The following is a 27619-nucleotide window of genomic DNA, read 5'->3' on the forward strand; positions in this document are numbered from 1 at the left end:
ATAGAATTAAAAGATAAAATGTGAGAAGATAGCTCTTATAACATGCCATCAGATAAGAAAAAGAAAAAGTGGGGTCACGGGACTTGTTTTCTTGCTACATATCAAAATAGGTAAATTTACAACAGAAACTTTATCTGAGTTATCTCCCCTACTATCTGAGTTATCTCCCCTTATTTGGCAAAGTTAAAAAAAATTAATCAAACAAAAATATTGTGTTTTTTAGAAAATACAGCCGTAAATATGATAAAACACATAATTTTCTATGTTAACATTAAAAGTCTTACATATGAGTTACATACTACTCTCAAAATTTGCACATTTCATTAAAGATCTAGACCAATTGTTATCTGCTTCTTCAAAGTACAAGATGGAGGAAGACACCCAATCTACCTTAAACTCAAATAATTCAATTACCCTATGGTAAAAACAAATTATTTAAATGCCCAAAAAGGCACAAGCCAGGGCCGACCGTGCGAGGGCTGTATAGCCAGTCAAGGTCGTTAAAAACTCCCATCATCATCATCATCATCATCTACCTTAAGAATCACAGTCACGTCTCAGTCCTTACAGCTGAAAGGACGATCAGCTCCTGATTATCCGTTAGCAGGTTAGCTTCAACATGTTACGCTGCTCAGATGGTTCAAAGACAAACTAGTTTTCGAGGCTCCCGTACAATAAACCCGCGTCAGCGACACTCTGAAACCCATTGTGGATTGGTGAGTGTCACATGCTACCCAGACGTCCGAGGGCTATGTGTGTCGTAGTTTTAGTGCAATTTGCAGTCGTCTGCTACGGAGTCAATGATTCATCTACCAGCAACACATCGTCGTTGTTAGCGGGTTGCCCAGCTGATCAACCTGGCCCTGAAAGCAGCCGTTGTGGAGTCCATACTGCAAAGAAACATCATGGAAAAATAGTAAAAAACCAAAATCAAAACAACTCACGTAAACCAAGATGGCCGCCTTCCAAAATGGCGCCTTCCACTTGTTCCTGACCAACTGCAACAGAAAATATTTAATGCTCAACAATCGCCTCCGGGCACGAGCCGACCGTGCGAGGGCTGTATAGCCAGTCAAGGTCGTTAATTATCCCTATCATCATCATCTACCTTGATGTTGATGTAGCATTGATACTTTGAACTGTCGTTTAGTAAACGATATATGTTATGAAGTTATAGAGGAGTTTTTACCAGAAATGGCTACAGCTGAGATGATACAAAATGTTACTAATCATTATGATATTAACAATATTGTAAAAGGATATAATATTTTAAAAGTAATATTACCTAAAGAATGGACTGAAATTATTCATAAATATGTTCATAGAAGAAATGTTTCTCACTCTATAAATATTTTAAAGTTATTTTCAAAGACAAATTGTCAGAGTTTTCTATGTGTTCGACAAAAGAATTGTATTTATTACTTACAAGTAAACTACAATGTATGTCAGCATCCTATTTGCTATAAAAAGTGGACGGAAGTTTTTGAGATTGAAGAGAATGATCGTTGTAAAGTGTGGAAAAACATCCATTTTTATTGGAAACCATCTATATTAATGGATCTAGATTTCAAAATAGCACATTATTGTATTTTCACTAATTCTAAACTTATGACTATATGAAACTTATAAATTACAATGTATGTGATGTATGTGAAAAAGAAGAGAACAGATCACTTATGTTTCTGCAACAAAAGTTGTCAGTTTTATTTGATAATGTTGATTCTGACAGAATTAATAATGTAGTGTATGAAAAAGTATTCATGTTTGGTTTAATTGGATCTTTCAAAGGCGTAAATGTAAGTTTTGTAAATTTCATGTTATCTATAGTGAGATATTGTATCTTCAGAAAAAAGGAATTTACTTAAAAATTTAAACAGTAATGTTGATCTTATCAGACTATTTAGATACAATGTAAACCTGTGTGAATATTTGTGTGGTGTAAGATGTATGAGAAATGTTTTTGAGAAACACTTTTTAAAGAACAATATTCTGGTGCAAAAAACTGAAGGTGTCATAGCATTTAATTTTTGATTATTGTGTTGATGATATATGTCATTATACTTTAAAACATTGTTTTGTGATATTTTTGTGTAATATATTTATTCGTACTTTATTTGGCCTTTTTAACATTTTCAGTTTATTCGAGCGTCACTGATGAGTCGTTTGTAGACGAAACGCGCGTCTGGCGCAAATATTTTAAAAATTTCAATCCTGGTATCTATGATGAGTTTATTTGTATATAAATGTTGAATGATTGAATAAAGATAAAAAAAAAACTGTCGTTTAGTTCTTACTTGGACCAAGGAGGCCAAGTTGTATGAATACAACCTCCTCGATAGGACCAATAATCAAGCCTAAATTGAATCATGGGGGTGAAACAAAGACCAGCACGGTCTATAAATTTCATCTTGGATAGCGTAAAGTACAAAATATTAAAACAAATAATAAATGTGTGTGTATAACTAATGAGGTAACATATCTCAATAAATAAAAACAAATATGGAGGTGTGGTATGATGGCCATGAAGATAAAAAAATCTATCAAAAGAAAAAAACGAGAAAGTAGACAAATGCAGGTAATCGTACCATGCGTACGACCGTAAAATATGAGCAAAGCTATACTATCGTGTTAGCAAGCTATAATTACATTTACTTATCTGATTCTAAAGTTGTATCCTTCTTAAATATAGCTGTGACTATTATTAACATCAAATCTTAATAATATGTAAACGACGTGGTATAAATTACAAAGGAAGGTCATACTTTTTTGATTCAAAAACAAAAACGCATTTTATTTGCGTGTGGCATTTAAATGGCCTTTTTTTTTTTTTTTTTAACATTTTACGTAATTTTTGTACTTTAGGAATCTTTAATTGACATATCTTTTTAAGTGAAGAATCGACTTTTCCAGACTGAAAATTCAAACTGATAAAATAATTAAGAACTGGTTGCGTGTATGACGGCAACAGGACAAATGAGTGTCTTTATTCGTGGTCTATGATTTATAGTCGCACTGGCTACGGTTACATTGAAATGTAACAATAATAAAAAAAAAAGTAATTGTCACATTGGAGACTAATTGCCGGAATGCAGGGTTGGGTAAGGAACGGATAAATTACGAATGTAACAATAATATTCGTTTCTACGGTTACACAAATAAAGTTCAATGGTTCGATGTTAAGAACAATATTTTTTCACCTGAAGAATGGCAGACATTGAAATTAAGGTTCTATAACTTTAAAAAGGGATATATCAGAGTAGAATTGTAAAGTCTGCAAAGCCAACGTGCACATTGTACACTCGTGTGTGATGGCTGTCTGGAGTGGTTTCACCAAAAAGGAGTCGGACTGAAACATGTCCCCAACACAACTGGATGTGTAGAAACTGCCATTGTAAAAAATAAAAAAAATAAAAATTGTATGCAATATTGTAAATAAAAAAAGTTCTCATTTTATCACATATTACTAGTTCCAACATACATTGAAGTGCATTAACGTAATAATAACACAATGTAACCGTAGATACAAATATCATTGTTACATTCGTAATTAATCGGTTCCTTACCCAACCCTGCATTCCGACAACTAAGTTAGTCTCCAAGTAACAATCACTTTTTTTATTATTGTTATATTTGAATGTAACCGTAGCCAGTGCCTTCTTCAAATTTTTTTGCCATTATTCTCTATTCTTTATATTTTTGGCCGTTATTCTCTATAGATGTCGACCACAGGCGAGAATAGTCAACACGACTTTATTAGATTAAAACGATTAGAAACAAATCTTTTTGATTTCCAAACCCCCCTTTTTTTTAATAAAAAGAGCGTATAACACTATACTTAAGATAGTTATGCAATGATTCCACAGAAAGAAATTATGCCACACAAGTGTGTTAGAGTATTACCTTTTCAGTCTCTCTCACACACGAGGCCTCGTTGACCAAGTGATCTAAGTAGTCCATCTACAGTTATGACTATTCTGCCAAAACGTGAGGTTGAGAGTCAATTTTTCTGCCGAAGGTCGGTGGTTCTCTCCGGACAATCAATCAATCAATCAATCAATCAATCAATTGTATGTGTTAAACAATCCTTTAATTCTTAGGAAATAATATGTGAAGCATTATTACCTGTGTATTTGTATTTATATAAGAACAAAACTGATGAAGCAGTCTAACTGTAGTAGCATTTTCAAAGCTTCTGATTGCCTAAATATCACATGTTGATAGATTAAAGATAATGAATACTTTTACAAATTCAGACATTTGGAATTATAATTAAAGCTTGTCAGCGGCTTGACCGCCAGTATTTATGTATCCAGTATCTTGTTTATTTTAACCATGTGCAATATGAGTATGTCAGCATTTTCCTACAGTTGTAATCTTGCACTTGTTGTCATGTAGTTCAGTTATGATATTTGACTTGAATAGTGAACATCGATAAAATGTAGTCTCTTTACAAAGTCTGGATTATTTAGGTTCCTTATGGAACCACACATTTGTCCCCAAGTTATAACCAAAAGGTGCCACGCAATATCGTATAGCCGGGATATACATGATATAATGAAAGCTTTAATTTGACTTAACATACTATTTAGTATTAAAATATCATTTTATTTTCGATTATTATTATATTGAGTGCATAACTTTTTAAGATAAAAGAAATACATTAAATGTTAGCAAAACGTATATTAAAAGGTTTTATTAAAGAATCGCGATTCTTGTGTTTTATATAGATTCTATTTATTGAATTTGAGCAAATGACATAATGTCTGTCCTACAATTCAGTATCGTCCCTGAAGTATATAAGAATTTTAGAAATAAATTAGCCTCAACAAAAATAGAATACAAATTTATTTTATGTGAAATTAAAAAGTAAAATGACCTTCCAAAGTCTATGTTATCAAACTTTTCATCCCAACATGCTGTCAGGGCTTTGTATATAGATACTCTCATTTAAAAATCCTTTTAAATACTATTTACATAGTTTACATGCATGTACTGTAAAATGACTCTTCTGTGTCTGTGTATTTATCAGAGATTGCGGTTAAAAGGTTTAACTTAATTTCTTATGACGCTTGAATGATAACCTTTTTAAAACCTGGGTTGAAATGGACGGAGAATTATTTTAACAACATTGGATGCTCTCTTATCTCAAGTTTTTTTTTTAAATTAGTATACTATGTTGTCCATGACACCCGGTTTTTCCAATATTGATATAGTAGTTTGCATAATAAACTAGTCAGCCACGAAGATATGAGTCGACTACATAGCCAAAACTCCTTGAGCGGACCCCTACCCCTATTGTCGTTTTATGTTTTTCTTTCTTTATCATGTGCTTGTAAACGTTCTTTTGTTGTTTATTTTTGTATGAACAAAAAATCATACTCTGAATAAGTAGAAATTTCTCAATTTAGTTTCTTCTTTCACTCTTTAACATGGGAAAGTTTCAGTTTGAAAATGCAGAGTGATCTTGTCGAACATATCAGATAATAAACATTTAAATTAGATAACTTCAAATGCTATGATGGGACAGTGAACTTGTGTTGTCTTGGGACAAAACGTATCCAAAATGACCCCACTTATGCGGATAACAGATTTTCCTACATTTTTTTTTGCGTTTCTTTTTTCTTATACCTCAGGCCAACGACCAACTCTTTCATCTTTCTTTTTTCAATGCCCGAATTTACCAGTCGTTAGAAATGCTATCCAGAACTATACCATGAGCTAAAAGATAGAATAATAAAATTCATTACAAAATGAATAAATGGGGAAAAAATAATGACAATCGTAAAAATGAATAAATGAAAGTGAGGGCGTAATTCCAGAAAACTGAACATATACCGCCGAGCGGAACTCGGCCAAAAACAATTTGGAAGAATGTATGCTAAAAATCATATAAATCTTGATACAGATGAGATTCTTTTTTTGGCGATCAATTGGGGCGTACTCCTTCAACATCCCCGGGATCAGCCACTGCTCGCGATTACGTAGGACAAAGCTAGCCTTTTCAGTATCACGCAACGTATCAATTCAACCCTCAACCGATATTTTTATCTCTTGAACCTTGAACAGAACTTTCGGGGTTATATAAATTCCTCGGGTTAATGCGGGTGTGATATTGAAAAAAAGCATGCGATATTACTATTTATTATGCTGAAATTCCATAAAATATACAAGTATTGCATCAAAAAATCCTTTTAATTTTGTAAAAGAAAAATCCTTATTAATTTTTAGACGCATTGAATAGTATAGATAAGAGAATGGAAACGGGGAATGTGCCGAAGAGATAACAACCCAACCAGGGAGCAGAAAATAGTCCAAGGCCACTGCATGGGTCATATGCGCAGCGTAAAACATCATGCACCCGGGGCGGGCTTCAGCTGACCCATAAACAATAATGTGAATACTAGTTCAGTGAAATTGACCCCTCACTAATCTCCTAAACATACAAATGAACCAAAATTAAAACAAAACAACCACACAAGACTAACAAAAGTGCCTGACTTGGGACAAGCGCAAAATGCGACGGGGTTAAACATGTTTTGTGAGATCTCAACCCTGTCCCTATATATCTAGTCAATGTAGAATAAACAAACAAACATTGATTGAATTTGGAATAATGTATTGAAATTATGCAAAACGTTGAAATCTGCGTAATGATTAATGAATTGAACGTGTTTAAAACTTTCGTGCAAATATATTCTGTTTGATCTTTATGTACAAATAATCATTCCATAAATACTTGTCAATGTATACATACTTTACAATAAACTGTGAATGAATGACATATCTGAGGGTCTGGATGGGTTTATAGAATAGAGAATCAAGGAAATGAACCAAGAGTACAGAAAAAATGGGCCAACAAATAAAGAATATAGACAAAGTTAGCTAAAAAATAGAGAAAAAAGAATAATGGCGTGCTAAAATATAACAAATAATGAGAACAATTTATAAAGTAGAAAGAAAAATTGTGAAGACCAGTTTGAATAATAAAGATAACTTATTAAAAAAAGTTATAGAATAAAGAAATGAAGGACACCAAAACAGACCCTCATATCTTCTTGTAATAGACCACTAGTATCATATAGGGTGAAGGATTTCAATTTTTCCTGAGTGGACAGGAACTGGAAGAGATTACAGCTTATCTCGAGTGGAACTCAGAGATATTGAAGCTGATCTCGAGTGGAGTTAAAAGAAATTGATGCCGATCCAGATTGGAATTCTAAAAGGTTAAAATTGATCTCGAGTGGAGTTGAGAGTGATTGAAGCTGATCTCAAGTGAAGTTGATTTGATTGAAGCTTATCTCAAATGTTTAAGAGTATCATTTTCTATGTTGTCTAATACACTCAAATTTCTAATACTTATAGAACTAAGGGTTGGTATCGCTTTGAGGTGTATTAATACGATGTCTGATTGTATAGGTGTTACAATATACAGACTAGAACACATTCAGTCATCTTAATAAGAGAAACCTGAATGTTTCAAGGGAGCTTTAACAACGGTCAAAACTGTTTCAGTTCTATATATTCTAGAAAAATTAATTTTTATTACATTAAATACTTGGTAATTTTTTTCTAACTCCAATTTTGGCTAATTTAAAAAACAAAACAGTGTTCCATAAAGAATCAAGTACCTTTTTAAAACTGTAAAGCACAAACTTTAAACTTAACAAATTTTACAAAGGAGCAAACAAGTAAGAAAAAATTGAAATTGAGAATAAAATCAGATTAGAACATAAAGGTTGTTTCTACCTAGCAATATTAGATTATATCTTATATTTTACTTCCTTACACGCAACTAGATCAATTTCAGTTTTGAATTTTATTTGTTTTAGAATATGAGCATTATATATCACTTAATCACTGCACAGTAGAATACACGGAATTTTCAGAATGCATTATTTCATTTTAAAATGGGATTGACACTTATGAATACCATTTGTTGTACCAAAATATTTGTCTTTCAAACAGAATAATTTTATCTTACTAAATCTTTTTTTTTTTATCATTATTGATGCACAAATCTTTATATACTTAAGGGGCGGATCCAGCCATTTTTAAAGGGAGGGTTCCAAATAGAACGGGGGGGGGGGGGGGGGGGTTTCCAACCTATGTCCCCATTCAAAAGCATTGATCGTCAAAAAAAGGAGGATTTTCAACCCTCGGACCCCCCTTCCTTTTTCCCTGGATCCGCCACTGGACTTTTATATGTTTGTCTGTGTGTGTAGTATCGTTGTTTCCAGACGACCCTAAAGGTACTCCGGGCTTAAACATATTTACGTTTCCATGACTCCATCATTATTTTCCCTGGACAAATCTTTACTCTGGTCAAATTACAACAAAATTAACATAATGTTAATGTATGTTCATGACAAGATGGAGAAATGATTATCTCGGATAATTTATTCGGTACAGTAGGCATGTGAAGGAATATGTCCTTTAATACATCAAATCTAATTTATTTACGTCAAATGAATGTGTTATACGATAGCTGTTACCACTTCATCTTAAACTTAAAGACTATTTACGTAGTACATGCTTTGTAAATAATGCTAGAGGAAATTTATCAACATTAACAATGAATAGAATATTGAATTGAACCCGTGGTGGAAAGTTGTCTGATTGGCAATTATACCACTTATTATTCATATACGTCTATTTATAATATGTTAAATATGGATGCGAAGATTTTATCCTTGATACAAAATTGGACTCCGAATAATATTATCATGCATTAGTGCATCTTGTTCTCGGGACAGTTCCTTTAAAACATATCCGTTACATTTTTTCCCCCATATTTTAACTTGGTTTACATTATAAGTACATACATTCTAATGCTAAAGATTGTATTTTAACATTTAGATTTCTTTTGGTTTCGTTGTGTTGTTTGTTTTTCGTCTCCTTGATGAATGTCCTTCGTCTCATTTTATTCTAACAAACAAACATCCAATCACGCGAATACAAAAAATACAATAAATGACGATAAAATGAGCCACTTTTCTCCAAAACATACCTGTAAAACCGTCAAATAGTTTCGAAATGAAGATAAATCTTGAGATCCCAATTTTGCCCCACTTCGACAGTCAATACAAATTCATATATGGCCCTGAGACGATAAAATATTAACATGTGTAATATTTAAAGCAAACTTTAATCATAAATGTAAGTTACTATACCATGACAAATTTGCAGTATGCAAACTCTCGAAACAGGTTAAATGTAATAGGTAATTTCAGTGGTATACTGAGCAATTAAAGTAAGGCGTCAGTGTTTTTTAAGCTACAACATTAATATCAACAACAACAACAACAAAAAAAACACTCTAGAAATTTGTTTAATATTATAAAAATGAACTCGTGTTTTCTCTGTTTTGATGGATGAAAAGAAAAGACGTGATGCGATGTTGTTGTTTTTTTTTATCCATGACAAAAATCATAAACGCACTTGATAAATCCAATGCAAATGAGGGTCAGCAGTTCCTCATCAGACTAAACAATAATCACACTTAAACCAGTGGCGGATCCATAAATTGTTATAAGTGGGGGCCTACTGACTGACTAAGAGGGGGCCGGCTCCACTCATGCTTCAGGAATTCCCTAAATAACCAACCAAATTTTTCCCACAAAAGAAGGGGTCCCCCTGCCCCTAGATCCGACTCTGTGCACCTTCCTTAAATGCTCACAATTTTCACAAAATTAAATATATATATTTATCTTACCTCCTATACATTTCTAGGAATGTGATTGGTTAAAAGCGCCCTCGTGGTGACCGTGTATATTTCATATTAGGTTAGTAGGGAGGCGGGGCTTATCTCATACACGGTTAGTAGTGGTGTTACGTCCCTTTATATTCCTTATAAGGTAGTTAGGTTGCGGGGCTTATTTCATACACGGTTAGTAGTGGTGTTACGTCCCTTTATAAAAACAAAACGGTACTGAGAAAAAATCGTAAAGGTTTCAACAGACGAAGAAAGTGATGATTAAGATTGAAATTAATTCATAAAACACATTTAAACCAAACAAGTTGTTATTGTTGGTATCTGTTTTTGTAGGATCAATGGAAGCAGTTTCTTAATGCTAACAGTATTGAAGACTTGCTCATTTTATAGGTCACTAGTCTAAATTTCACACGTTGACCTAATACGGTATATATGGGGTCAGTAAATTCCATATGGGGATTCGAGCTTCGCTCTCACCCCATATGGAATTTACTGACCCATATATACTGTATTAGGTCACTAGCACACTATGTAACTAATAATATTTGCCCAAAATACAAGACATGACAGACTATTGGTTTCTTTGAAGCGTAAAATCTCATTTGGTGTCTTCAATGCTTCCGGTTGATAGATTTGAATTCTAGTTTTTTTCCAATGTTTACAACAAGATCAATCTGCGGTAAACGAATGCTATGCTTCAAGTGAAACTGGGTTTTGTCGATGCCTGTTCAAAATATCCTTTTATATAAAAAAAAAACCATTTGGATAATCTGATTTAAATTTGCATCAAAAGAAAATGATCATCCAATGAGCGAACATCACATCATAATACATCTCTTGTTATTTACAGTTTTTTACTGATTTATGATTCAGGTTTACAGAATTGAAAAAAAAATGGCAAAATAAATAAAAAGAGAAAAAATGGGTGCTAAAATATGAAAAAAAACATAGAGAAATGTGGGAAAACAATATCAAAAAGAGAAAATGCTATAAACAATTAAATAATATGGAGATGAAGACGCAGGGATTTCATGTGTGCGTTGTTTCTTAATTTTAGCGGAAAATCAGAATAAATGAAACTCTTCCATGATTCTTTGCCATGGTGATAATTGTGAAGATGTTAGCATTTATTTTTTCCTTCAGAGAATAGAATAATGATGGTGCGTTTTCTAGTATGTTGAGTATATTTTTAAATGTCATCATAGTAGAGATGACATGGATACTCGTCCTTTTTTATTGATATTTTTAAACCTTATCTTGTTAGATGGAGTACAAATTGAACCACATTGACAAAAACGGCAGAATGAGGTTCGTATTTAACGTTTCAACTTAAAGGTTGTGTTTTTCTTAAAGTTTCTCTTATGATTTAGTCAATATAAACAGTAACATATCAAAACACATGTTAATTCCAATTTACAACCGAAAGTATTCAAAGGAAATATTTTTACATAAACGTGCGCATAATTAAATGTTTTTCGCAAATTGAATAAAAATTTGACATTTTCTTATCTTGCATTGACATAATACTGACGTTAATGCTGTTGAAATCCGAAGTTTAGAACTTTGAAGGATTATAAGTAACTGCATTTTTCGTGCATCAAACATAAATAACTTGAGGCCATTGGAAATAAACAATCCTGTCACGAGGAAGCATGTTATATTTACCACTGGACGTTAAACATAATTCCTTGATTAGGATATTGTCCAACAATCACGACCAGATGGTGTGCGTTTTTGAAATAATACCAATAATTCCTAAGATTCTGAAAGGATAAATTATTAGTACACATTTTCGGAATTTTCGGTTTTAATGCTCTTCAGATTCGTATTTGATTCAGTTTACCAACTGTTTTGAATCTGGCGCCACTGGTGAGTGTTATGGAAACGAAACGCGCATCTGACGTACTTAATTATTGACCTTGTATCTTTATTGCGTTTTTTAAGTGCACTGTACGAACATTTTTATATTTTGCTTCATTTAAAGTAGCACATCATATCATTGGTCTTAAATATTTATAAATGTTATTTGTTCATTGTGTTAGACTTGTAATGATCTTCCCCTTTATACTTAACCGCGGTGCATTTCTGTGCCTGTCTCAAGTCAGGAGCCTCTGGCCTTTGTTAGTCTTGTAATACAAGTTTTTTTAATTTTAGTTCATTTATATGTTTTGGAGTTTAGTGTGAAGTCCATTTTCACTGAACTAATACACATTTATTCTGCTCTTTGGTCGGGTTGTCGTCTCTTTGACACATTACCCATTTCCATTCTAAATTTTATTGCTATCTTATTGTTTTCAAAAGAAAAGGCAAAAACGTACCCATTGGTAAACATCCTCAATTAAGGGCAATAACATCCTATAATTAGTCTTCTCTTTCAATGTTGATACATATGTCGATCGTGTCTTGCTGAGGATTTTTGCTGTATACAGTTTCTACCTATCTATTATAGGTTTCAAAACAATTGGCAAAAATTCAAGAAATTAGTAAAAACTGTGTTTAAGGACAATTACTCATACAAGAGTAGTCTGACGATTTCTGCCATTTGACTTTTTGTAGACCCTGCCTTACTGATCATGTTTATATTTTTTCTCTATCTATTATAGCTCTATAAGAAAATAGGCAAACATGACAAAATGAGTGGGAAAATAAGGGAAATAACTCATATATGACGATTTAGGCAATGTTGACTTTATTGCAGATCTAGTCTTGTTGATATTTTTTTATATTAAAAGTTTCTCTTCATCTATAATAGTTTTCAAGATAAGAAGCAAATTGAAAACAGGACATTAAACTTTGAGATATTTTACTTTGAGGTCTATTAAAATAACTGTATAGCTATGTGATACATAACAATGCAGAACGTTACCGAGTCACATAAAAATGTGTGTGATTAAAAAAAAATTGTTAGTAATTTGGGTCAGATCAATGTGTTTACATCCGTCTTTACGAAATATATATACTTAGTATATATTTTAAGGTTTACCGACCGTGTATGGGAATTGTCAAACCTTTGCACTTGCGTCTTAATATTTGGTGAGGGGAGGGATTGCCTGTTATTAGAATTTCATTATCACATGATTAGAGTTAATAACTTATGAATTTTACGGTATTATAGTGAGTAAATGACAACAAATTAACGTTATTTCTAATGTCTATTGAGTCTTTTCAAATGTATTATCAGCCCTCAGTCGATATAAGCCCTCGAGGATTCTGCTCGTAGGCTGATATCATAACCGAAGACTAAAGGTACATCTGATTTGAAAAATATCATGTAATAATCCAATTAACTATATGTACGCTAGGAAAATTATCCAAATTCTTTGTAACAAAAATATAGAAGTCAGCCATTTATTACATCTGAAACTTTAAATTCAGGAGATTGAAACATACATGTGTGAAGTATTTATGATTATATGAACGAAGGAGATAGGAATTGTAAGTCACCCCCACTAAATCCATTGATGTATAATGTCTAGATTCCTGATTTAAAACATGTACATTATAAGGTGAATGGGTTAAACAGGGATTATTACTTCTTATTCGGGACACGGGTTTCAACTTTACAAGACTCACTAATAGCGCTCGAATAAAACTAATTAAGAAGGCATAATCAACCTCTACAGTGAGAAGCATAACAAATCCTGCAAATATGTGCCAAATCTGGCCATCTCTGTCTGGGCAGAGAAAAACTTTTAAACCACTCCTGCAAATATGTGCCAAATCTGGCCATCTATCTCTGGGCAGAGAAAAACTTTTAAACAAATCCTGCAAATATGTGCCAAATCTGGCCATCTATGTCTGGGCAGAGAAAAACTTTTAAACAAATCCTGCAAATATGTGCCAAATCTGGCCATCTATGTCTGGGCAGAGAAAACCCTTTAAACAAATCCTGCAAATATGTGCCAAATCTGGCCATCTATGTCTGGGCAGAGAAAAACTTTTAGACAAATCCTGCAAATATGTGCCAAATCTGGCCATCTATGTCTGGGCAGAGAAAAACTTTTAAACAAATTGTGCCAAATCTGGCCATCTATGTCTGGGCAGAGAAAAACTTTTAAACAAATCCTGCAAATATGTGCCAAATCTGGCCATCTATGTCTGGGCAGAGAAAACCCTTTAAACAAATCCTGCAAATATGTGCCAAATCTGGCCATCTATGTCTGGGCAGAGATACTAAAATAGTTCTAAAAAGATTATGTATCCATTTGACACACTGTACTGATTGCTCGAACAATCAAAATTTCCATGTTCTGAGAAACCACTGATATACATATACTGAAACATGTGGTATAATATATTTTTTAAAGTAGAAACACAATGTTCTTTTCAGTGCATCGGTAAACCAAGAAGATCTTTGACATTATATATTATATTATATGTCCTAACTGAAAGTTCTATAATTTGAAATATAATCTCCATTGTAAACGCATCTAGACTTTCATTGTACCATTGGAACGCTGTTGTATAATTCAAATTCAGTTGTTTGACAATGACAAAACATGTATGAAAATAGTCCAATTATACGTCCCATTTATTCCTATAAGATAAATATCGTTTATAGTTACTGAAGGGCCCATGGAGTGCAAAGAACTTTAACACAAAGATTTGTACAATGATTTCATTATGTATTATGTAATATCTGACAAGCTACAATAGTATAGACTAGGTCAACAAAGTCAGTGATATATTTTCAGTTTTATAACATAGCAAAGTTCTCTAGACAAAAGGAATTGATGTATTTGATGTGTCTTAATTGCTATGAATGAATATAATCCATGTTCTTTGTACGGGATTATCCTATTGTGGGCGACATTTTTTTGCGCCAAAAAATAAACTCGATCATTTGCGCCACAACTTATTTGCGACAATGCTACTTTTTCGCCACTCTTATTAAAAAAACATAGGCATCATTTGCGCCAAAAAAAAAAAAAAACCCATCTAATTGCGCCAATTTTATGAATTTATTCATCTTTACACTGCCGTATATATATCAACTAAATAATTGACTTCCCTCCTCCTTCACGGATGTCATTCGGTATGTCGAGAAAAAAGATCGTGAAAGATTACCTAACGGTGGTCAAGTATTGCGATTTGGATCGTGAAAGCTCTGGTATAGGATCGTGAATTAAATCTTACCGAGAAGACATATGCAAGGTCAATTACTAATCTAATTTAATGAATTATATGGACAAATTTACAGAAAATTAAAACTGTCTGTCAAAATGGTTCAACATTATGATCAGTATCTGAATCAATGTTTAAAAGTAAACAGTTTTACAAAACTACAAAAGGCAGATTGCTCCTCGACATTTCAATGACATAAAATATGTAAACAAACAAGATATGTTTCATAATTCGAATAACCAAACAACTTTTCTTTGAAAAATTGCATTCCATTTTAAAGATTCAAATGGTTCTTAAAGTTATCTTGTGTTAGCATAATGAGAAAGTTTGCAAAAAATGAAATATTTACAAAAAAGTGATTTTTTGGATCGTGAAAGATCGCATATACCGCTTTTTGAAGATCGTGAAAAGGATGGTGAAAGATCTGATGCTACGAAAACGTTCAAATCATTATTTAATTATATGATCATTTATATTTTTAATTGGTATAGAAAATATTGGATTTGCATGACTCATTCCGGTTCTCTTTTGGTGTAATACCACCATTGATTTTCCCCTATTAGTCTTTGTTAAATTTGCACTTTTCATCCTGTCCAGTACTATAGAAGAAATTTCACATAACATTTCATTGCATTTAAGAAAACAACCATCACTGTAAGTTAACCAATCGAATTTTCCCCTCTTTTTTTTACCTGTGTACAAGCTTTAGTCACCATCATGGCATGTAACCTCAAGTTTCCAAAATATTCTATAGAAACACCAAATAATAAAGTAATGGTGCTTTGAAACACCCAAGATTATGGCATGGTATTGGTTGCAAAAATTAAATATTTTTCATTTATACGCAATATTTTTAATTTAATTGGCATATTTCTTCATTTAAATGCAATATTTTTTTATTTGAATGGTATATTTTTTCATTTAAATGCAATATTTTTTATTCAAATGGTATAATTTGTCATTCAAATGCAATATTTTTTATTTGAATGGTATATTTTTTTCATTTCAATTCAATATTTCTTATACAAAGATACATATAACAAACAAAATGTTGGTTATCGTTCAATCTCAAATACTTCATGAAAGATGCTGTTTTTGCTATAAGTTTTTGGTTGATGGTTAACTTTTTGGTTTAAACGTTGCATACCAATATTATTGGCTAGATAATGGCGGTCTGCCTGATTTGTGCTAGTCCGATTCTCAGAGCTGAATTTTTTACACTGATTTAGACACGTTTTAAGTTAAATTTTTTTAACATTAGAGGTAAAGTGTTGAATTTAAAAAACAAATGATAGCTTTCATATTCGTTCTTATCAAAAAAGTTACAGGCTTCAACCAGTTGCAGGTATATCAAATGGTAAAAGAAATATTGATTTCTGATTATTAAGTCTGGTCACGCATTATCTTTCACGATCAAAATAATGCGTTGCCTGATCTATCACGATCAAGTTTGATGAAAAAATCAACAAAATTCAAGGTTTTCATAAACAAATGAACGATTTTAAGGGAAGAGCATACTTTTATTTTACTGTACTTTCGGACACAACAAAGATTAAATTTCAAATATATCATGATATATTGAAATATGACCATTATAGGTACAAAAAACGTGTTTTTTAAATTAATCCCATAGACATGCATTGTGCCTTTTGTGTTTTTTCATAAAGTACTGCATATTTTCTTTATCTTATTGCACAGTAATGTTGAGGAAGTTGAATCATTTTGACAGACACATATTTTTTTGTTCGGATTTGTTCCGCATTTTGAAAATTCAGCGATTTTTTCACACATTCTGAAGTAGAATTTACATTTAATTACATTCACGATCCGGTACCAGAGCTTTCACGATCGTCTCGCAATACTTGACCACCGTAAGATATTCTTTCACTATCATTTCTCTCGATAAACCGAATGACACCCGTGGCTAAGAAACAGGAGAAAACCTCTTCGTTCTGTTTCTAAATCTTGTACCAAAATGTTTTATTCTTACAGGTAAATGTAATTACATGTGACAAGATTGTCAAAGCTTTACCTGTTATATTGCTAATATATAACAACTGCCCCCAATAAATGTTCACATAACAGGAAAAAAGTAATAAAAGTTTGTTTAAGACTGTTCAAAACAATATTTTAATTCATGCACGAAAAAGAAATTTTGAAAGATTTATATTCTTATGGTTTCTGTTCAATCTTTTTCCCTTACATTTTATTCTAATAATATCTTTTGACTCGAAAACTAGCATATTTTAACACAAGACATAAAAGCACAATCCAGTGATAAAAAAACTGTCTCTTTGATTATAATTAAGGAAGGATCTTTTTAGACAATCAGTTGGATTTTTGTCGAGCCTGCGACTTTTGTCGCAGAAAGCTCGACATAGGGGGGCGTTAGCTAACTTCTTAAAAGCTTAATATTTTAGAGGGTGGAAGACTTGGATGCTTCAAACTTTGTATATAGATGCCTCATGTTACGAAGTTTCCGTCTGTCACATGTCCATTGTCCTTTACCTCATTTTTATGTTTCAGTGACTACTTGAAAAAAAAGTTAAGATTTTTTGTAATGATAATTTCTCTCTTATTATGAGTAACATGATAACTATGTTTTGTATTTGCGTACCTTGCAAGGTCCTCATGTCCGTCGGACAGTTTTCACTTGACCTCGACCTCATTTCATGGATCAGTGAACAAGATTAAGTTTTGGTGGTAAAGTCTATATCTCAGATACTATAAGCAATAGGTCAAGTATATTCGGTATATGGAAGGACTGTAAGGTGTACATGTCCAACTGGTAGGTGTCATGTGACCTTGGCCTCATTTTCATTGTTCAGTGGTTATAGATAAGTTTTTGTGTTTTGGTCTGTTTTTCTTATACTGTATGCAATATGTCTACTATATTTGGTGTATGGAATGATTGTAAGGTGTACATGTCTAGCTTGCAGGTGTCATCTAACCTTGGCCTCATTTTCATGGTTCAGTTGTCAAAATTAAGTTTCTGAGTTTTGGTCTTTTTTTCTCATACTTTATCTTTATTCTCAATAAACTTTATACATGGGTATAGAGAAGACATTTATGTACAATATTTACAATAAGACAGAACAAACAGAACTATTGCTCAGACAATATATGAAGTACATTTTAGCCAGGAGCACATATACCTGTGTTGATAATCTTTATAAATTTACAAAGTTTAATCAGTTCTGATTTGTGTTTTGAAGACATAATCTGCTTGTATTTAACAGTATTTGCATTTTTAAAATAATAATGTGACATACAATGTCTCCTGTTTTCTTCAAAGTATTTGCATTCTAATATGTAATGAAATTCATCACCAATGTTATTTTTATTACATAGAAGACACAATATATTATTTCTAACTATATTATTCCATCTACCCTGTTCAATAGGGAGCTTGTGATTTGTGGTCCTAAATCTACAAAAATCAATAGACAGTTTGTTCCCAAGAATTTCAAAATAATCTTCTTTTCCAAAAAAATCTTTAAAAAGTTTATAATTAAGTGCTTTTGGTGAGTTTTCAAGCAAAGAATGCCAGACTTGTACAAACTGATCTTTAAGTCTGAGCTTGATGAATGAAACTAACCATTTACAATTCATAAAAGATTGCGTTTCCCACACATTGGGGATACCACATTCATTTAAAATAGCCTTTACTCTGTTTAACCATGAAAAATGCACATTGTCATTAATAGACATGTGATAACACAATTCATATAAAGTATATGATAGTTTTGTCTCTTTACCAGAATTTAATTTCCTCCAAAATGAGATCAATCTAGTTTTTATGTCCAAGTCTATAGGATATCTTCCAAGCTCCCCATAAATCATGTAAGAGGGTGTTGATGTTTTCAGACCTAATAATAATTTACAAAATTTTAGTTGTACCCTTTCAATTAACTCATTATTTCCAATACCCCATAATTCACAACCGTACAGTAATATTGATTTCACCATTTTATCAAATAAGTCCAACTGACTACATGTAGAAAGATTATGTAGACGACCTAGTCTTAACACTTCGTAAAAAGCCTTAGTAGCCTTTTCTACATTTAATTGCTTCGTTTTATTAAAATTACCTGTTCTTGTTAGAATTATGCCCAAATAGTTAAATTCATCAACGATATCCAGTTTTTGTTCATTAAAGAAAAATTGAAAATTACATGATGGTCGTCTCCTTGAAAAAACCACGACCTTTGTTTTATCAACATTTACTTTTAGCCTCCATACATCTGTGTATTAGTAATCTAGAAAACAATCTAATAGTTTTTGGAGTTCAGTTGCGGATTCGGCCATCAACACAGTATCATCAGCATACAGAATAATAAAAAGTTTTAAAAATATGTCAAGTTTTTCTTCAAGCTCTGTTGAGACTGATTTTAGGCCCTCTATATTACAGGTTTGGAAAAATGAATCAAGATCATTCAAAAATAGAGAAAAAAGAAAAGGCGATAAATTTTCGCCTTGTCTAACCCCGTTATTACATTGGAAAAAATCAGACACGGAATTGTTATATGAAATACATACATGACTAAGTACCTTGATACATATTTACAATAACATTATACATACAAAAGCATTGCGTCTCGCCAAATCGTGTCAAACGCTTTTTCAAAGTCGACGAATGCACAAAATAATGTTTTCTTTTTTAATTTTACTAATACTATATGCAATAAGTCTGTTTTTTAGAATTTATCAGCAATAGGTCAACTATATTTAGTGTATTGAATGATAGTATTTGAAACATGACATTTTTAAAATTTCGGTGTAAAAAAATACAGTCTTTAAAAACATATAAACTTTATCAAATACAATAATATTTATTTAATAAACATTTACACAAGCGACGACCAAAGACATCGTTCATCGTTTGTTGATGTAAAAAAGGGAGAAATAGAAACCATTTTGTCAAATTTTTATTAGAAGGTATAAAGTTCAGAGAGTTTTTCATAAATATATTCTTCACGGCCATATATTTCACGGAATGATGATATACTTTTATTACAATTACATATCGAGGTTATCTAGACAGGTATATTATCTGTTTCATCAAACAGCCCAACGAAACATATACCCAAAAGACAGCTGTACAGTCCTTTTTTTATTGCACCTTTTTCTTTATTGCATTTTTTTTTTTTTTATTGCACCATGTGCACTTTTTGTTCCTCACAGCAAATTAAGATTCATAAAGTAAGAACATTTCTGTAGATTCTTTGTTTTTGTCCAAAATAAAATTTGATGAAGCAAAGCATATATTGACATTTCTGAAATACAGATTTAAAAAAATACTATTTCCTTACAAAACAGTGATTATAAGGTCCTTTGTGCTCTTATAAACTCCTTTGTGGTCCTTTCTGCTACATTGTGTTTTTTTGTGCTCAAAGTAGGTCCTTTGTGGTGTTTACGAGACAAAAACAAACATGCTGTCATAGTGTATTGGAATGTCGAAAAATAAGTCTCAGAAAAAATCACTGTGTGGGATTCTTTCATGAATTTGGTTTATAATTTTTAAATATATAAATGATTTGGTCCATTTTAGAGGTCAATGCCTAACTCTATCTCTACCTCTATTATCATGGCCGACAGCCGGTAATAGTTCAGGTGGTCGTTGTGACAAACCAGACACCTTCTACCTTAATGCTTCAAAACGTTTACTGGTCTAGTGCTATGGGTAATTTTAGATACCATGCATACCTCTACTTCTGGTAAACATAACCCACACGGGAAATCAATAGGACATTCATCGAGTACCATCTATGGTTATAGGACATTCAACAAGTACCTGCTATAGCTTTGGGACATTCACCAAGGAACTGCTATAAGTATAGGACATTCAACAAGCTCCTAGTATAACAATAGGAATTCAACACGTACCTGTTATATACTACTATATAGAACATTCAACAAGTACCTACTTTACCAATAGGATATTGAACAAGTACCTGCTTTAGATATATGACATTCAACATGTATTTGCCATCACTATAAGACATTCAACAAGTTCCTAATATAACTATTACTACTCTGTATATCTATCACCACTCTGTATATCTATTTCCACTATATCTATCTCTCGTTTGTATATCTATCAATACTCTGTATATATATCGTCACTCTGTTAATCTACCACCACTCTGTATATCTATCACCACTCTGTATATCTATCACCACTCTGTATATCTATCCTCACTTTGTATATATACCACCACTCTGTATATCTGTCCCCACCCTGTATATCTACCAACATTCTGTATATCTATCACCACTCTGTATATCTATCAACACTTTGCATATCTATCACCACTCTGTATATCTATCACCACTCTGTATATCTATCACCACTCTGCATATCTATCTTCACTCTGTATATCTATCACCACTTTGTATATCTATCACCACTCTGTATATCTACCACCACTCTGTATATCTATCAACACTCTGTATATCTACTACCACTCTGTATATCTATCACCATTCTGTATATCTATCTCCACTTCGTTTATATATCACCATTCTGTATATCCATCACCACTTTGTATATCTATCACCACTCTGTACCTTTATCACCACTCTGTATATCTACCACCACTCTGCATTTCTATCTCCACTCTGTATATCTATCACCACTTTGTATATTTATCACCACTCTGTATATCTACCATCCCTCTTTATATCTACCACCACTCTGTATATCTACCACCACTCTGTATATCTCTCACCACGTTATATATCTCCACTCTGTATATCTATCACCACTCTGTATATCTGTCACTATTCTGTATATATATCACCCCTCTGTATATCTACCACCACTCTGCATATCTATCACCACGTTATATATCTCCACTCTGTATATCTATCACCACTTTGTTTTTCTATCACCACTCTGTATATCTACCACCACTCTGTATATCTATCACCACTCTGTATATCTACCACTACTCTGCATATCTATCACCACTCTGTATATCTATCACTACTCTGTATATATATCACCACTCTGTATATCTTTCAACACTCTGTATATCTACCACCACTCTGTATATCTACCACCACTCTGCATATCTATCACCAATTTATATATCTATCACCATTTTGTATATCTATCACCACTCTGTATATCTACCACCACTCTGTATATCTACCCCCACTCTGTATTTCTATCACCACTCTGTATATGTATCACCACTCTGCATATCTATCACTACTCTGTATATATATCTCCACTCTGTATATCTATCACCACTGTGTATATATATCACAACTCTGTATATCTATCCCCATCCTGTATATCTACCACCACCCTGTATATATATCACCACTCTGTATATCTATCACCATTCTTTATATCTATCACCACTTCGTTTATATATCACCATTTTGTATATCTATCACCACTTTGTATAGATATCACCACTCTGTATATCTATCACCACTCTGTATATCTATCACCATTCTTTATATCTATCACCACTTCGTTTATATATCACCATTTTGTATATCTATCACCACTTTGTATAGATATCACCACTCTGTATATCTATCACCACTCTGTATATCTACCACCTTTCTACACATCTATCTCCACTATGTACATCTACCACCACTCTGCATATCTATCACCACTCTGTATGATCTATCAAAGTTTACTGACTTTGAACATGTTGAACTATGTTATAAAATGCTAGTACTATCAGATCGTTCTTTTGTGTCCTATTTATTGGTATATTTTTTTTTGTCTGAATTGTGTTGATCTGGTCACCGTTTCACAAAGCCTTCTTAACTTACGATCACCGTATCATTTCACGATCCGTTTACGTGTGGTTCTACGTTCCCGTTACGTGTGTTTCACAAAGGCATCGTAAAGGACTACTAAGTTGATCGCAAGTTACGCACTATGTATCATCGTAAGTGTATCGTAAAACGGAACTCTAGCTGTAAACAGGAGGTGTGAATCGTAGTTTATTTACATCGGAATATGGCACACTCTTCTTTCAAAGATCGATGAGTCGAGCATGCCGATGAGAGCGGACGTGAAAATGTTTGCAGAGAGAATCCTTCAACATCATTGAAATTGTCTTGCCAAATTGGTTTCATGGATAAATATTGTTATCCTTACATCTTATATTTTATGTTTTGGATTATATTTTTTTGTTGAGGAAAGTTTCTGCAGATATTTTCAGGTTTGTTTGAGACATGTGGTCAGATGGAATCCATTAGTAGTTTCCATGTGGGAAACTATCAGACCAATCTATTTGATGTCTGAGGGTTTTAGCTGTTGTTCCCCTAATGGATCGGTAGTTTCTTTCCGAGATGCTTTATTGTAGGATTTTCGGCTTTCCTCTACCAGGAATACAGCTGGGCATTTAGCGGTATCGGTTTGGAATCCAAGTATGTCCTTTCCGGTTTCTCGTTCGTTGCCTTGACATTTGTGCGGCATCCGGGGTGACCTTATCCTTTATTTTGTATATAATTGTTTTTATATTTTGAATTTTTATATTTGTGAGGACGAGCGAATCAGGTGAGTGGGTGTGTTCGTATGTTTTTCATTTGTAGACGAAACACAAGCCTTGTATCTTTGATGGGTTACTTCCTTTGATATTCAATAATACTTTTTTTCTTTGTATTGGAAATTTGAAATAATAGGAGAGTGGCGAGACGTGTTTATATCTGATCAAAGAATTAAACGAATTTTTTAACAATTATTTGATAATGTCTAAAGTTATTATAGTACTGCAATTTTAGAGGAGATATGATTGATTGATTGCTGTTTTCTGAACGTACAGTGGCAAATATTTCATGCAGATTTATGACCAAGAGAAGAATTTTCAAACAAGAAATAAGAAGTTACATGCGTTGTCGTTGAAAAAGAATTAAAAGAAAGTCCAATAAAAATAAACAAAACAAGTGTATATAATGTGCGAATCCTGAAATACCATTTTCACTGTATCCGTTATGAATTTCTAATGTAAAATGATAAATAAACAGACGACAAATTCATGATTTTTTAATAGAATAAGAAATAAGATATAATGTGTACCGTTTTTATAAATTCATGATATAGGTATGAGATGCGGACGGGTTTTCATCACGCCTACAGCCATCCAGGTGTAAAACTGGTACACAAATAGATAAATATTAAGAATAGTTCACGAACAGAGCGTGCAAGAGATTTAAAAGCAGCAGTTAAGTTTCATTTGCAGAAAAATGTACCTTTTAACATAATTATTAATGTTGTATAACTTAAAACAGGTTTTGTTATTCAGCTTGTTGATATTGAATTAAATTCCACTATGCTGTTTTCGTTATGCGATTCATGTTTACTGTCGAATAATGATACTAGACTTTAATTTTCACTGTAGGGGCGATTCATTTCTATTGTACATGCGATGCATTTTCACGGAAGGAAATTAATTAATTTTCATCATATAACGTCTTAATTCAGCCGACTCTCTAACAAAATTTATGAAGTCAGAAGGATTGATTATATGTGACCCGCCACGACATTTCCAGGCTTATGGAGGTAGAACATCATTGTGAGAAAAACGCTGTTAACTATATGTGACTAGCCACTTCCAGGCTAATGAGGGTACATTATCTAAACTTTGCTTTTTGTATATTTATCTAGAACATTCTGAAGCAAAAAAAAAAACTCTGTCATGTTATTATGACCTATTATTTGTAATAACAATGAAACGAGTCATTTCGAATACCGACATGATAATGAGACTGATCGATGACGAATTTTTCATTATCGAAGACACTAATTTATAAAATACAAAATTATTGTATTCTATTGGCGCTTAGTAATCTTCAACAGCGTATTTGAATAAAAATTTCAAACGAATTATATTTACAACATTACAAACAGTTCTTAGCTCTATTTTAGAAAATGTAATTTAAACTTGTTAAAATGAAGTTAGTATAAAATTTGTCAAAGAAAGCTTTTAGAATTCCTTTTTTTTTTAATTTGTCTTTTAACTTAGATTTATGATGCACGTCTCTATACATAGTATGCGACGCGTAGCAGTTTATAAGTAGTTGTTCTCATGTATGCATGTGATACAGTGCATTTATTATGGATATATTTTAGACTCCATTTATGAAAATCTATAGATCAGAGAATTTTGATTTTTTGTATCAATTTAAAATGTAGATTCAAATATTTATATGTCGTTGATACAGACAAAAAGATCTTATCATGTCAAAATCATGATACAACAGGAAATTTTCATATGCACGGTCTGAACACAAGAATTTACAGAATAAAAGAGAAAAATGGCCAAAAGAAATACAGAATACAGAAATGTAAAACCCACCCCCCTTTCCCCCCCTAATCCAGACCCTCATATATCATTGTGACGGATAGTTTTGTTTGTTCTATTTAACTGTTTTTATTTTCAAAAAGAATATTTGTACAAGGTGTTGTTAATAAATGTAACGGACAATATATACCATGCCTCTCAGCCGACGTCATAATTTCATTTTTAATGAAAGAAAGTATTTAAAAGCTTCTCCCTGTGCAATATGATTTATTAAACTCATTAGGCAGAGCAATTTTTATGACTACTTGCATAATTGTTTAATCGTATTAAATTCTGTATCAAATTTATACTAATAATAAAAGTTTCAGATCTTTAATATTGAAAACGGGTTTAAATTATTTACTTGCATTAATATTGATATAAAAACATCCAGTTCGGTTTTTTTTGTGTTTTTTTATAGATCTAAGAAAAAAAGCAACTCTGTTACACTAAAACAATTGACTAATTAAAATTGTCACATGGTGTCTTCTTATGTCGTCTAAATTACAATGTAAGTTATTGATATGTAATTATATATTCGCCATCCGTAATTATTATCTAAAATGTTTATTTGGCATGCCATACTCGATAGAAGTGCGGACGTGAAAGAGTGCTTGCACTCTTCACAAAAACGGAGATTACATTTCGATGATTTCGTCATTTATAAAACATAATACGCGAATCTGAAGATCTGTATTAAAATTGAATGTTGACACCGATATCGATCTGTTGGATGTAGAATTTACAGGAGGTGTCATGGAATCCCGAGGTCCCGAATTTAAAAAAATTTAAATCCCGACATCCCGAAATTCGGAAAAAGACTTCCCGGATCCCGAAAGGAACAATCCCGAAATCCCGAGCTTAAAAACACCCGATCCCGGAGTCCCGATAAAGGTCCTACCCCCCCCCCCCCCCCTTACAAATCAGCGTCATAAAATGGGCGCTTTGCCGGAGAACCAGTGAGTAGCGCAAAGCTAACAAAACCTGCGTTTCAGGAGTAAGTGCATGGGACCTATTTGTATCATGTTTTATATCTGGTTCTATTGCCAATGTTATTTCATTGATACTGTGTCTTTCCAGTCTGTATCTGGATATAATATCCATTTCATTTTCAAAATGATCAAACGAAGAAAGTGTGGTTCTAATATTGAAGATTCTTCTTCGTCTTCTAACATTTGCGGCATCTTGATCGAGAATAAAGCCATCTTAGATATGGTTTAATTCATATTCGCGGAAAAACTACGATCGAGATACGACTGGGTATAGCTGTAGTAAGTTAAGCCAGGATTTACGTATTATTTACGCTCATCTTAACTTACGACGGCTTTGTGAAACGGCTGTAAAACCTACGATTTATTTACGATGAACGTACGATGACACGTAGACTTACGAAGGCTTTGTGAAACGGTACCCAGGGCCGTAACTACATTGAGGCAAATGATGCAAATGCCTCATGTTTGAAATTTCTAAAAAAAAAACAAAAAAAACTATAAGTTGAAACAAAAGCTTGTCTTCATATCAAATTATTTTCACGGTGATTGTCTTGCAAGAAGCAAGTTCTGTTCACCCTCTGACACTCATTTATTTTTAGTTTTCAGTGTTGATTGTCTATTGTTTGTCGTTTATATGTCTGTGTCTTACCGGTATCTGTTCCCGGGTTTGTCTATTGTTCATTGATTACCCTTCTTTATGACTATTGTCTTAGCGTTGAATTTCATTTGTAAATCTAATTTTGTTTTAAACTTGAGTTTCATTATATTTAAGGCCCTTAAATAGGAAATAAAGGGATATGGAGTACATGTGCAAGGGACAAAATCGCACACAATACATAGAAAAAAATACAAATTATCAATGAACAGGGCTTTTATTCCTGTTCTTCATCATGACAGTCGCTTTAGGGTTTTCAACAATGAACGAATCATTCATACCCTACAAAGAGGTCAAGACGGCCCCTAGCGTCGATTTTAGCGGTACTTAAAGTATTAATTTTTGTACTGTTATTAAATTTCAAAGTCACAAAAAAATTACACAAAAGTCTAAACAATACAAGACCAGAACAGACAGATCCGACATTAATCAGCCGGTATACATATCAAAATAGCACATAATGTAGCAATGAGGTCTAAGAACAGTTTTCCCGAGTCAACCTTTTTATCCCAGTAAGGAACTACATCAAGTTGTAATTGAAATGTTTTTTTTTTTAAACTGAATTAACGTAGTTCTATCAATGATAATCACCTCCTCTTAACTTAATTTGAAAAACAAATAATTGACAGGTTAAATACGTTTTCCTGCAAGCCGGAACTCACTAACAGCAACCACACACTTAACTATTTGAACTACAATTTATGTGTTATCCTACATATCGGTCTTTTGATGTTATCCCTAATAACTAACAGTCTTACACTGAATCTATATGTTTTGCTTCGAGACCAGTATATTGTCGAAAAAATAATTAAAATAAAAC

General features: G+C 32.6%; 1 protein-coding gene across 1 annotated transcript in view; it reads left to right on the forward strand.

Annotated features, from left to right (window-relative positions):
- Positions 1 to 10912: 10912 nt before the first annotated feature.
- LOC127710635 (glutathione hydrolase 1 proenzyme-like) overlaps positions 10913 to 27619 on the forward strand; it is a 36676-nt gene continuing 19969 nt past the window's right edge. The window contains exon 1 of the mRNA XM_052216575.1: positions 10913 to 11020. Within this exon, the coding sequence (XP_052072535.1) occupies positions 10977 to 11020 (44 nt within the window). The 5' untranslated portion in view covers positions 10913 to 10976. The remainder of the gene's footprint in view (positions 11021 to 27619) is intronic.

Source organism: Mytilus californianus, unplaced genomic scaffold, assembly GCF_021869535.1.
Source record: "Mytilus californianus isolate M0D057914Y unplaced genomic scaffold, xbMytCali1.0.p SCAF_8, whole genome shotgun sequence".
NCBI classification, from domain to species: domain Eukaryota; kingdom Metazoa; phylum Mollusca; class Bivalvia; order Mytilida; family Mytilidae; genus Mytilus; species Mytilus californianus.